This window comes from Sphaeramia orbicularis, chromosome 3 (genome assembly GCF_902148855.1).
Source record: "Sphaeramia orbicularis chromosome 3, fSphaOr1.1, whole genome shotgun sequence".
Lineage (NCBI taxonomy): Eukaryota > Metazoa > Chordata > Actinopteri > Kurtiformes > Apogonidae > Sphaeramia > Sphaeramia orbicularis.
The window spans coordinates 52167974-52181393 of NC_043959.1; the positions used below are offsets into that span (position 1 = coordinate 52167974).

At 36.5% G+C, this 13420-nt stretch overlaps 1 protein-coding gene across 1 annotated transcript; it reads left to right on the forward strand.

The window, feature by feature from the left end:
• Positions 1 to 1001: 1001 nt before the first annotated feature.
• Positions 1002 to 11751, forward strand: dhodh (dihydroorotate dehydrogenase). Its single transcript, XM_030131054.1, has 9 exons — positions 1002 to 1102; positions 2670 to 2882; positions 4607 to 4806; positions 7807 to 7889; positions 8156 to 8343; positions 8429 to 8542; positions 9249 to 9402; positions 10028 to 10187; positions 11050 to 11751. The coding sequence occupies exons 1-9, from the start codon at positions 1085 to 1087 to the stop codon at positions 11207 to 11209; spliced, it is 1290 nt and encodes a 429-aa protein (XP_029986914.1). The 5' UTR covers positions 1002 to 1084; the 3' UTR covers positions 11210 to 11751.
• Positions 11752 to 13420: the final 1669 nt, after the last annotated feature.

Genomic DNA, 13420 nt, shown 5'->3' on the forward strand with positions numbered 1-13420 from the left:
TGTGTCACATGGAAATCAGGTAGCTTTCAACAGAGAGACTCATGTATTACTTATCAATACATTAGGAAAATCACTTCAGACACTCAAACAAGATGCAAAGTGAAGGAGTTTCTTCTCTTGGTTTCACATAAGGTAAGGTCGCACAAACAGATCCTCCTGTCTAAAATGTTCATGGCTTGATTCAAGTAAACATTCATCATCTTCATATTAGATTAGATTAGATTAGATTGGATTAGATTATATTAGATTAGATAGAATTTTACTTATCCCTTGGGCAGAGCCCGCTGGGAAATTAAGGTTGTACACATATAAATAGAATTGGAAGATTAAAAAAAACAAAGAAGAAAAAGAAAGAAAGAAAGAAAAAAAAAAAAAAGGGAAAATAAGAAAATAATAATGACATCCATAACTATAAAAACAGGCAATTGGACATTAGATATACTAGAACTAATAATAAAAAATAGCAGTAATAAATAATAATAAATAATGCCGTTTTTTATTCAACAATTTAAAAAAAACGGTAACTACTTCCTTTTGATGGAGAAATGTGTTGTTGGTTTGCATTGTATTGACTCAGCCCTGAGTATTGTAAAGAGGAGTTGTTATCTTGTTGCTTTTTTTTTTTTTTTTTTTTTTTTGTTTGTTTGTTTGTTTGTACATGTTGTGTCTATGTAGTTCCCTGTGTATGGGTACATGTTTGTGTAAATGTATAATTTGAAATAATAAAAAAAGATTGGAAAAAAAACAAAACAGCAAACATTGCACTTAAAATAAACAATAAACAACGTTGCACAACGCATTTGACAAATCGTACTGAACCAGATTTTATATCAATAAAACATTAAAAACTACAATATTTTTCTCTTCATTTAATGTAGAATACAGAATATTACCCATCAATTACAAACTAAAACTACATAAATTTAACGAACATGAAGAGTTGCTCAGCTCCCCTCGAGCCACACGCTGGATGGAAATATCGCGAGATTTTAAGTAGGAAGCAGGGCTGTTTGTGTAATGTGTTACATATGTTCCATACATCCACAGGAAACGTGCCCTCTAATGCAATGACACATCTCCAACCATGGCGAGCCAACTGAAGGTAAATTCACAGACTATCTAATCCCATTTGTTTGGCAAAATCATTTTAAATGTACCTTATGAAGTCGGCGGGAAAGCTTATTGCCCTCTGCTACTTCGGTTGTTCCGCCTAAAAGTAACGTAAAACCATGAAGTACTGAGGACACAGCTCTTACATTTGACCACAGAAAAAAACGAAAAATCCCTTGTTTATTGTCTTACTTTCAGCTCTGAGGTCGGAATGGGTAGTTTAAGTACAATGCAGAGAACACGTGCCTAGGTTTATGCTAGCTAAGTTTACAGATGAAGCTGAAGCTACATCAACACTAATAAAAAGATTGTCATGATTCAACTACCACTGAGGCTTGACCACAAGGAAAGTGAAATATGAATGAAATATATACATCAGGGGTTGGCATCTCCGGTCCTCGTGGGCCGGTATCCTGCATGTTTTTTTGTTTGTTTGTTGTTGTTGTTGTATTTTTAGATATTTCCCTCTTCCAGCACACCTGGTTCAAGTAATGATCAGCTCATCATCAAGCTCTGCAGAAGCCTGATAACGATGTAATGCCTTCCATATGTGATGGAAGAGGGAAATTATCGAATTTATGAGCTAAAAAGTCAAAATTATGAAATGAAAAATTGAAATTATGAGAGAAAAAGTCAAAATTATGAGGTAAAAAAATTGAAATTATGAGATAAAAGTCAGTTATGAGATAAAAAGTTGAAATTATGAAATAAAAAGTCATAATTATGAGATAAAAAAGTCAAAATTATGAGATAAAAAGTCATAATTATGAGATTAGTCATAATTATGAGATAGAATGTCGAAATAATGAGATAGAAAGTCATCATTATGAGATAGAAAGTTGAAATTATGAGATAAGTCAGTTATGAGATTAGTCATGGTTATGAGATAGAAAGTTGAAATTATGAGATAAAAGTCACAATTATGAAATAAAAAGTCATAATTATGAGATAAAAAGTCAAAATTATAAGATAAAAAGTCATAATTATGAGATTAGTCATAATTATGAGATAGAAAGTCGAAATTATGAGATAAAAAGTTGAAATTATGAGATAATAAGTCAATTATGAGATTAGTCATGATTATGAGATAGAAAGTTGAAATTATGAGATAGAAAGTTGAAATTACAAGATAAAAAGTCATAAGTATGAGATAAGACAGTCATAATTATAAGATAGACAGTCAGAATTATGATACAGTCAGAATTATGAGATGACAAAGCTAAATCATGAGATAAAAAAAAAGTCAAAATTATGCTCCTGTGGCCAGGGGAAACAGTTCTCAGTGGGGATATGTACCTTGGCTCAACACCGGCCCTCGAGGACCAGAGTTGCCTACCCCTGATCAAATCATGACTGTTGTTTTTACACTTATACATTTCTTGCAGTGTCGTGTTAGAAGTGTTTGTGTTTGCCAGGAGGATTTTTATATTTAGTGATACTGATTTTTTGGTCGGTTATAAAACCTTATAAATGCTTCTATTCATTATTAATGGTCTATGTAAGGAGCACATGATGTCAATGTCATGTATCTTCATGTATTTGTATTTGTCTGATTACAGAAGCAGTTAAAAGAGGCAGTGAAGGTCATCAGCTCAGGTAGCCTTCTGTTCGCCTCATACCTCACTGTGGTTGGAGATGAACGTTTCTATGCCAACCAGTTAATGCCCCTGCTGCAAAGGATTGTAGGAGCAGAGACAGCGCATGTTTTGGCTGTGAAAATGATAAGTCTGGGTCTGGTTCCTCTAAACCGCTACCAGGACCCTGCATCATTGGTAAGTGTGTTAACTCATTGTGTTAAACAGGGGTGTTGAGGTCTTTTTAGTTCAAGGGCCACATATGATACCCAATATAATCACAAATGGTCCGGACAAGTAAAATAGTAACATAATAACCTGTAAATAATGTCAACTCCCAACTTTTCTCTATGATTTAGAGTGAAAAAAGTTAAATTGCATGATGAAAATGTTTGCGTTTACAAATCATTGTTTAACCCTTTCATGCATGAATTGTGAGAGCCTTAGTCAAGATTTTTTTCTTCAGTGTTTTTATTCCTCCTTAGGCATGAAAAAAACCAATGCAATTGAGTTTTTTTTTCTATGGAGTTACAAAAATATCCATCCATTTAATTTTTGAAGTAAAGAAACGTGTTTAAGACCCAATATCAGAAAGTGATATGAAAACAATGAAATAAAAACATTTTTAATGCTGCTAATCTGATGTCTTCTCACATTTTAACATATTCTAATGCTAGTAATTACTCACTTCATGGAGATAATATGCAAAAAAAAACCCTTCTTGTCTAACAAATAACAATTGATTTACACTTAAACATGTTACTGCAGATCAGGTTTATCAAGAACAGCAAAGTTACAGTAATGGTATGAATGTCAGTGTATGGGATGATGCGTAAGTGTTCACTGTGTTGGCTGATATGGAACTAAAACATCAAAACCCACGAATATACAAGAGAACAGCTGTAGAATAACTGTCCACTGTAGTGACCTATGCATGAAAGGGTTAATAAGATGTGAATGACACGAACAACCCTGAACAACCTGAAATTTCTTAAGAAAACTAAGTGCAATTTTTACAATATTATGCCTCAGTTTATCATTTACAGATGTGCATTTCTACTTACAGATCACAGTGGATCCACATAGGCATTTCAATTCAGTTCAGTTTTATTTATAGAGCCTAATATCACAACAAAGTCGCCTCACAGGGCTTTACAGAAATTGCTGAATTGATAAAAAAAAAGTTAGTAAATAGTTGGTGAAGGAAATGGATTAATGTCCCGGGCATCTCCCATCCTTAGACCCTCTTTGTCAGCAAGGAAAAACTCCAAAAAACCCAGTGGGAAACAGAGAAACCTCAAGGAGAACCACAGTGAAGGAGAGATCCACTCCCATGGATGGACAGGCTGTAGATGAGACCAGGACTGACGGACATCCATTTGCTGATGTAATTCCAGTCTGTAGGGATGCAGTAGGGTGGGGGTACATGCAGACTGCTGAAGGGTCGGCTATATCTGGTGGGGGTGAGGAGGTCCATCCAGACTGGCGAGTGTGAGGAGGTCCATCTTAGTAATAGGCAGAATATTGTTAAAATTGCACTTACTTCTCTTAAGACATTTCAGGTTATTCACATTTGTTGTGAAAGGATAGTTTGTGAATGTAAATATTTTTGTGCAATTTTGCTTTTTTTCACACTAAAGCAAAGACAAAAATTTGGAGTTGTCAGTATTTGTAGATTATTATGATAGTATTTTACTGGTCCAACCTATTTGAGATCAAATTGGTTTGTATACATGGCCCCTGAACTAAAATGAGTTTGATAACCTTGACTGCTAATATCTTCTTCTTGCATTTCACAAATTTATCCCACGGACCGGATTGGACCATTTGGTGGGCTGTATTTTTGACACTCCTGGTCTAGGACTTTCCATAACCACCAGAACAATTAACACTTTGTGCTGTTTGTCATTTTGTTTCTGTAGCAAACAAACGTCCTGGGATTAAAGTTCAAAAATCCCATTGGAATCGCAGCAGGTTTTGATAAACATGGAGAGGCTGTGGATGGCTTGTACAAAATGGGCTTTGGCTTTGTTGAGGTGGGGACCATAACTCCAAAACCTCAGGAGGGAAACCCCAAACCACGTGTGTTTCGACTTGTTGCTGATCAGGCCATTATTAACAGGTAAACTCAAAAGTATTCACTTACAGCTCTGAAAAAATAAAGGTACCACTGGTTATACTAGTTATATCTTTTAACTCCACCTTATAACCACATAATTATAATTACACACAACTATATTTTTGCACACTTATCTATATTATAAAAGGGAAATTGACTCTGTTTGTGGGTGTGTTTGTCTGTGTGTCTCGGGTATCCCACAAAATTCAGAAAAAGCTGACTTCTGCAATTTGGCATACCTATGTATTTTTGGTCAAGGAAGAGACTAGCAAAAGCAGCAAGTTGATAGGACCAATATTTTGGGAGATATTAGTAATTTTGGAATACAGTAGCTTTACAATCACGTTGCAATGCCCATGACGGTTAACAGGAAATGAAGTCAAAAACAGGAACGATGCATATATTAATTGTCGTTTAAATTTTAAACAATGAATTCCCAAACAATTTTAATGTCAGTACTTTGTCTATATTTTACAACATCTTTTTCTAGAACCTGTCAACACACTATTTGTGTGTATTTTTTAATTATCATATTGGTAACATATTCTCTAGTACATATTGTATAAATTGCTGTTCTAATTTTGTGTCATATTAGTATTTTATATACACACACACACACACACATATAGTTTTTTCTAATTTTTCTGTTGGATTGATCATTTCTTTCCTGCTGCTTTTTGTTCCAATAATATCCCCCTGGGATTAATAAAGTATTCTGATCTATGGTATATGTTAGAGTAAAATAAACTTTTCTCTTCATTTTAGGAAGGACAGGGAACATGTTTCCACAATCCCAAATTAAAATATTTTATGAAGCTATGTATTTACAGAAAATTACAACTGGTCACAATAATAAAGTACAACATAAAACAAGTTTATGGTCATATTTAGGCATTACAATACAATGTTAATCTATTAGAAGAAGTCACTGAGGCAGTTGAGAACAAGTGTAAATGTTTTCCTTTGGAGAAAATTCAACCCAAGGTCATGGGAATCAATGGACAATGAAGTATGTAACTGAGAAAATGGGATGCATTACACTACATCTGACTGGTCTGTTGAATGTTTAATACATGCAGATTTTTTCATGTATGCTAAATATTGCCTCTTTAACATAGTCACAGCTTTCTTGCAGTTTGGCATGCAGTCGACGAGTCTTTCATATTCCTCTTGGGTCCTTTATGGGATTCCTGGCACTCCAATGCAGCTTTGTTTGATGCTTCATTACAGTTCGTCTTTCTCTTGATCACTTTCCAGAGGTTTTCACATGGGAACATGTCTGGAAATGTGGAATTGTCTCTTGGTTTTTTTCCAGGGCTGCATGTAGAGAAAAGTTAGTCAAACCTTTTTTGAAGAGGAAGAGATCTAACATAATTGGATTGGTACTTATACTGTGATTATTATACAGTATACTCTATAGTGTACTCTTGAGACAATATGGTATCTCCATAATTGCTATACTGTATGACTGTATGTATTCCCCTGGCAAGCATATATAATGCAAAGATAATCTGTGTTATAGAAGTGTGTAATTTACATTCTACATGTATCCCTGCCACATATCCAATGCAGATCTTTCACCTTGTTCTCAGTTTACAAGTACTTATGTCTAATAGTATCCACTCTATGTATGTGGTTATCACATAAAGTAAGACAATACTGCCATCATGGTAAAACATTACATCATCTTATAACAAGCTCAGACATACAGCTGTAAATAAATGTGTGTTTCTTTGTTACAAATACCATCTCATTACAGTGGCATGATTTTCAGATTGTTCATTTATAGTGAAGTAGAAGTTGTTAAACTGTGGGCTGGCACATCTTTAGTCACATGATGATTTAATAAGAAATCTTACTTCCTGTTGAGAGATAATTCTCAGTGCAGTAGTAGACACTCATACAATGTCATGTAGGTGGCTAAAATGTTTGGATAATGTATTTACATAAAAAAGAAATCCCCATGTTTAGAGCTTACTTTAATTCTCTGAAATCTTTATATATGCCACAGTTCTCTATGAAGACTTAAAGCTGAGAGAATTTTCTTAACCTTTTTCTTATGCTATTCGTTATCATAACTGAAAAACACTGTTTGCATAATTATTTTTTTAAATGTCAAACACCCAGTATTTCTATAATCTGAATTTTAGGCATTGAAATAGCTTAAAATGGTCTTAGAAGTTACAGTAACTTCAGGCATTTTTTTAATGTTTGTCAAACTTTCACTTGTATCACACAATCATATGATACAGACGAAATGAGGTCAACAACAGCCGTAGACATATCCAGGTACAGTTCATTACACAGGCCAATAAACAATATCTGTTTTCTATTCTAGGTGTGAATGTGAGAGTGATTGTTCGTCTCTATATGTCAGTCCTGTGATGAACCGGTGACACATCCAGGGTGTACCCCACCTTTGCCCATAGGTAGCTGGGATTGGCTCCAACAACCTCCACAACCCTGTCAAGGACAAAGCGGTTCAGAAGATGAATGAATGAATGAATGTTTTCTATGAGTCAGAGTCCCATGTCCAGCAGTATTTTTCAATGTTTGTTTTTCTGTAACCAAACACTGTAAGCTATCATTTCCATGGAATGTACGTGATTGACTCACACATCCATAGCAGGGGGTTTCTGTTAAACCAGACAACTCTTTTTCTTTTATCCAAGTGATCTCCAGGAGGCCTTTAATTAAGCCTTTCATTTGTAACTCCACTGTCCAAATGATAGAAAGATCATAGAACTGCTATAAAAGCCACCAGCAAATACCTGCCAACACCAGTATTTTCTGTATTCACATTAGAACACACAGGTTTTTCCTCATAACGTTTTACTTTTTTGATAGTATGGGCATGAAATGGGTATTAAATTTCAGTGTAATTTGTCTGAAAAGGGTCATAAATGGTCATCAGTTTAACTAGCTAAAAATGTTATAATCCCCATGGTAAAATTTAAGTTGTAAAGAGGTTTTTAAATAAGTGTCTGTGTGTGTTCTGTGCAGATATGGATTTAACAGCTGTGGTCTGACAGAAGCACAGCAGAGACTGAAGGCCAGAGATGCAACACAGCAAGAGCACAGTAAAGGTCAGCAGATAGTTTTCATGTTCTACAGCCAAATGTAAATATAAAACTACTGAGTGTCAACCACTGCTACTCTCTCAGGTTTTAGTCTCCAGTTAATCTGTGATCTGTCCTTGGTGTTCATTACCCATACCTGCTCACAGCCCATTTAGCTCATCCACAGCCTCTGCCCCAGTTGAGTCATGTGTCTGATGAAGCAGCCTCTGTTTGTGTTTATTTGAATTTTCCTGTTTGTGTGTGTTCGCATACGTGTGTGTCTGTGTTTATAGCTGGCCTTCCCCTGGGCATCAACCTGGGGAAGAACAAACTGTCCCAGGACGCAGGGGCAGATTACTTGGAGGGTGTGAGAGCGCTGGGCCCGCTGGCCGACTACCTGGTGGTCAACGTCAGCAGTCCAAACACACCAGGGCTCAGGGATCTACAGGGGAAAGCCGAGCTCTATCAGCTCCTACAAACGGTAGGGCTGTCCAAATATCTATGAATACATCACGCAACCTCTCTGGGCTGCTCTGTTATCTCACGCTCAGATACATTCTGCTTAGGTGTTGAAGGAACGTGATGCCCTGCGGGGAGAGCACAAACCCCCAGTCCTGGTGAAAATCGCTCCTGACCTCTCTGCTCAGGACAAACAAGATATTGCTGATGTTGTCACTGAGGTCAGAGGTCTATTGTTGTTTTATCCACACACTTTGATTCAGTTTTTCTAAGTCAGTCGTCAATTTCCATTTTTATCTACTGCCGTTTGTATTTATTCCATTGGAGATTGTATGGATATAAGAGCTGTGTTTTACTCAGAAACAAGGGATTAAAGTTTCCCCAATCAAACTCTTTATAATGATACTTTTTACATTCTGTTTGTTCGCTGATTATTGCTTGTACAGAAAACCCCTTGAACTTATTTCTGAAAACAATCATTAAACTAGCCATCGTAGCACAGGACTTGTTGCACATCTTTCCCAGATCCTTCTCCTTAAATGTGTTGTGGTCAATTTATAGCTTAGTTTATTATGTTGACTTTCATGAATTACTGTGTGAGTTATCTTTAGTACTACATCTGTGTCTCATTTACTCCTACACATTATCATTTACATCAGAAGAATAACCTAACGCCATTTAAAACTCATTTTTCTCCTGGTGTTTTTATGCTCAGTGGGGTGATGAAGAGATAAATCTTGATGGAATAGACATAAATGAGGGAAAAGAAAGCAAATATTTCAACAGCGCTTCTTTATCTCAGTACACATCACATTAAAAGGCCTCTGAAAGCCAGACTCGGTCACTTTAATCTTATCGTCTATAGATGTTGGCACAGATGTCACTCACTTCCTTTCGCTTGTGTATATGTGTGTATTGTTTCTGCAGCTGGGAGTCGATGGTTTAATGGTGTCCAACACCACCGTGTCCCGGCCAGAGACGCTGCAGGATCCGCAGCAGTCCGAGGTTGGTGGACTTAGTGGCCGCCCTCTGAAAGAACTTTCAACACACACCGTCAGGGAGATGTACGCCCTCACCAAAGGTACAATAACATTTCCTTATTTCCCACCTGAATGTCATACAAAACATCGATAGACCTGATTGTTACACAACTATGCACACAACTCCACTGCTTCTCCATTCCCATGTTATGAAATTCAGTGACTTGTTTTATTACAAAACTATGCAACTAATGTTTCGAGCCAAACAAAGGTCACCCCCAGACTTTTTGAAAAGTTATTTTTGATACGGGAAAGCAGGTATGATTTCAGAAGTGTTTGTATGTTTACTGGACAAAAAGCTGTTGCATGTATATTTCTGTTATTGAAGTTAAGTAATGGAATGACAAAAATATAAATTTAAAGATGTTCAATGCATTAATGATTTTCAAAAGATTGGTTTGGAAAGATATTTTTGAGGGATACAGGCAGGAGGATTTTTGCTGTTTTAATATGTAGCCAAAAACTGATTTTGATTTGAATGTGGGCAAGGCGTATATAAGCAATTTTCCTCTGCCTAAGCCTATTCAGTCTCATCATAATTTACAATCAGTTGACATTGTTTGTGTTTTCTGTATTATGGATGATGATTGAATAAACAGAAATCTGAAACCTGAACCTGGATGTCAAAACAGTACATATAAAAATAGGCCTCTGATGTTTTTTAAGGTAAAGTCCCCATCATTGGTATTGGTGGTGTGGCCAGTGGACAAGACGCCTTGGATAAGATCCGTGCAGGTGCATCACTGGTTCAGCTTTACACAGCCTTCGCCTACCAAGGTCCACCTGTTGTGACAAAGATAAAGCGGGAATTGGAACGACTTCTAAAGTGAGTATGACGTGGAGAGTCTTCAAACTGGATGGAGACATTTGCTTGAAACAATGAACTGATTTTAGTTTGGACGAAGATCATGGTCATCTCAACATGTTTTGAGCCATAATCCAAGATTTCAAATGCTCATTTTCATAAGCAGGATACACTTGTGTTTTATATACGAAAGGTCAAAGGTCAACTTCACAGTGTCATCCTAAGGTTTCGGAAAAATGCATTTGTGTTCATTATTTAACACTGTATTACTCTGTCTTTAAATGCATATAGCACTGGAAATGATTTGATGGAATCAAGACATGTAGAATAGAAGGAGAACTTCCATTACACCAAAAATGTACTTAAAAAATACAGTTTTGTCACCCTGTAAATGCTATAGTAATATATATGTACTTTTCTGAATGTCACACTGTAGGTGGTTACCTAAATGAGGTGGTTTAGATAACTTCTTAGACGGACTTTTGTACTCTTAAGCTTTATCATCAGTGTAGTCACGGGCCTGCCACAAACATCTATTCTTCAAAGATTTACAATCAGAAATGTTTGGAGTTGCAGTTGAACAGCTGGTGACTGGAAACTGCTGGTTTTCAGCTTTAAGCAGAGACCAAATGATCACTGTGGTTTATCTGGTTCCATGGCAATCAAATTTACTTGCATAATTGTTTGTGTCATATGCACAAATAACACATGCACTACTGATGGTCAGTCAAAGGACAGTCAGTAACAGTACACAACATGTATTCTATATGTACAATATGGCTCATTTTTACAAGTTTAAATCCAGAAATGCTACATACTGTGGGTTTAAGTATATCAGCTGCTTTATCGTTTAACTGTGTAAATATTAATTCTCTTTTCATAGGGATGAAGGTTTTAGCAGCGTGTCGGAGGCAGTTGGAGCAGATCACAGGTCAGCAGAAGGGACGACTCATAAGCAGAGCCTGCTCAAGGAGACGTGTAATCTTAATATAGACACTGATAGTTTATCAGCACCTGTAGCTGCCATTTCCATCAACTCCTAATAAACTGCAAGTATGGAGTATTTGTAATAATCCATCCAGTCTCAGTGATTTCCATGTTGAGACTTACTGAAGTTCAACATTGTCAGTGTGGAGCTTTGAACTTTTACTTGAAAGAGATGGAGAACAGAGTAACGGGTTTGTGTTTGTAGTGTTGCTTTTTCAGTATATCAAGTCTTTGATCTGTTTCTCACTTTGTGACGGAGAGATATTATTTGTTACAGTGTAACAGCAGTTATGTTTCTCAAGTGCAACATGACAAATGTGCTCAGACACTCACAAACCTCTACAAATGTATACAAACTAATTTATTATGTACCAACATACTTATTACAACATACATATGTACAACATACAAATTTCAGCATGCTGGTGCTAAAAGGATTGCGCAGAAAATGTGTTATAAGATATCACTGTAACCTTTGACTGTATAATTGTAAATGATACATGTTCCGCTGATGAAACTGTTGTTATAGCACTGATAAGAAACACAAAATAAATGGGGCCTTTGAAAAAAAAAAAAGGGCAAATAAGGACACCTTTAACCTAAGCCTAGGTTTTATTATTTTCATGATTTTTATTTACATGTCTACACAGTATAGTTCAAGATTAGGGCTGGATTGTTGTTATGAGTGTGAATGCATGCCCAGGTCACTAGATTTGAACAGGAATCGTTCACTGTGTGTGTCTGAAGGGCAGATGCATGAAATAAGTATTTTGAAGTAGGAATTAAGGATTACGGTAAACAACTGCAGATACTTTTTAAAAAACTAATTTTCAGTTCTAGAGTTACATATTTAGAGAACCTCTGTCTGGAAAGTGTTTAGGCACCTGAACATTCCCAGTAATCTCCAATGGCATCAGCCACTGTGGAGTTTACATGATTCCATAGTGTCTCTGTCCAGAAAGAACTGAAATGACTTTGCCAGGAGCAACAGAGGAAGCCCTTCTAGTCCCCGTCTCTCAGCTGAACTCCCTTATGTTCTCAGCAGCTGCAGGCTTTATTGTATTCATAGCTTTTACATTGTCAGAGGACGAAGCCTTTAATCCTTTTCTTGGGTTTGTTTCACACTCTGACACTTTGAGAACCCTACTTTACCGATCATAACACCCCCTATTCCTGATCCCAGAATAGGCAGTGGTCATTAGACGTGGCCTGCGATGGCAGCCGTACTGAGAGGATCAGCTGTGAGCTGCTCAACGCCTCCTCTTCACATTCCTGAGGCCAGACTGGCTTCAATCCCATATGTGGTGTCACAGGAGGAGGAGAGACGAGGCCTCGCTTCAGGATAAACAAAACTTTAAAACCGATGGCCACTTAGATTCACCGTTTCCTCATATAACATCAGTCGTAGCCAAGAGGCAGCACTTATCTGTTGGGTTTGGATGTACTTTGAGGTCATGGAAATATGGAGTCAGATATGGTTCTATATAAATGTTTACTCCTGTAGTTTGTGGAAGAAAAGCTGGAGGTTTCAAGCCAAGTTTCTTTTGAGTTGTATGAATAGTCAGACTAACAAATGTATTAGTAATGTGTGGAGAGCAGATGTCTTGTTAATACACATAGAGCCGGTGACGAGGAGAGAATTAGTCTTTGCTCGATTGCAGAGAGAGAGAAGCAAAAGGTGAACCCATATTGCATGTTGTGCCTGTGTGAGATCTGCATGCAAAACCTGTAAACAAACAAGGCAGAGGCACATCATGAAAGCAGGCTGTAGTCTGAAGTAATGCAATCGCATCAAGATTGCAAGTAATGACTTTTTTTTATTGATTCATCTCAGTTATTTCTAAACTGTTTTCATTTTATTTTAAGGTCACCTGTCTCAAGTTCTCGCAACCCAAAGAGACCTTGAATTTTTTGTTAAAACTGTCCAAAACCAAATGATATTACGTTAAAAATAACATTATTGATCAAATTTGTCAGCATAATAATGTGTGTAGTCTCACTCCTGTAATTGGGAGCACTAATTTACAATACAAGTCCATTCTACCTTATTCTTATTGCCTTTTCTGTCAAACTCTGTGTTGTTCTGGTTTGTGAATCAAAATATTAGTTCTGACAGATTTACAGTTTTCTTTTACCTTATATACAATAGTAGGCATCTTTTTCAGGAGCATGAGCTTTTAAAGCTAATCAACCACTGTTTAAATCAAAGAGACTCTACTGGGAGATTTCATAAGCTTGAAATAAAAAGAAATGAGGACAAAAATATT

What these genes read in the sequence shown, in the direction of transcription:
- dhodh (XM_030131054.1), top strand. An exon ending in ACCAGGACCCTGCATCATTG is followed by an intron (nt 2,883 to 4,606) that starts GTAAGTGTGTTA and finishes TTGTTTCTGTAG; the next exon opens with CAAACAAACGTCCTGGGATT. An exon ending in GATGTACGCCCTCACCAAAG is followed by an intron (nt 9,403 to 10,027) that starts GTACAATAACAT and finishes ATGTTTTTTAAG; the next exon opens with GTAAAGTCCCCATCATTGGT.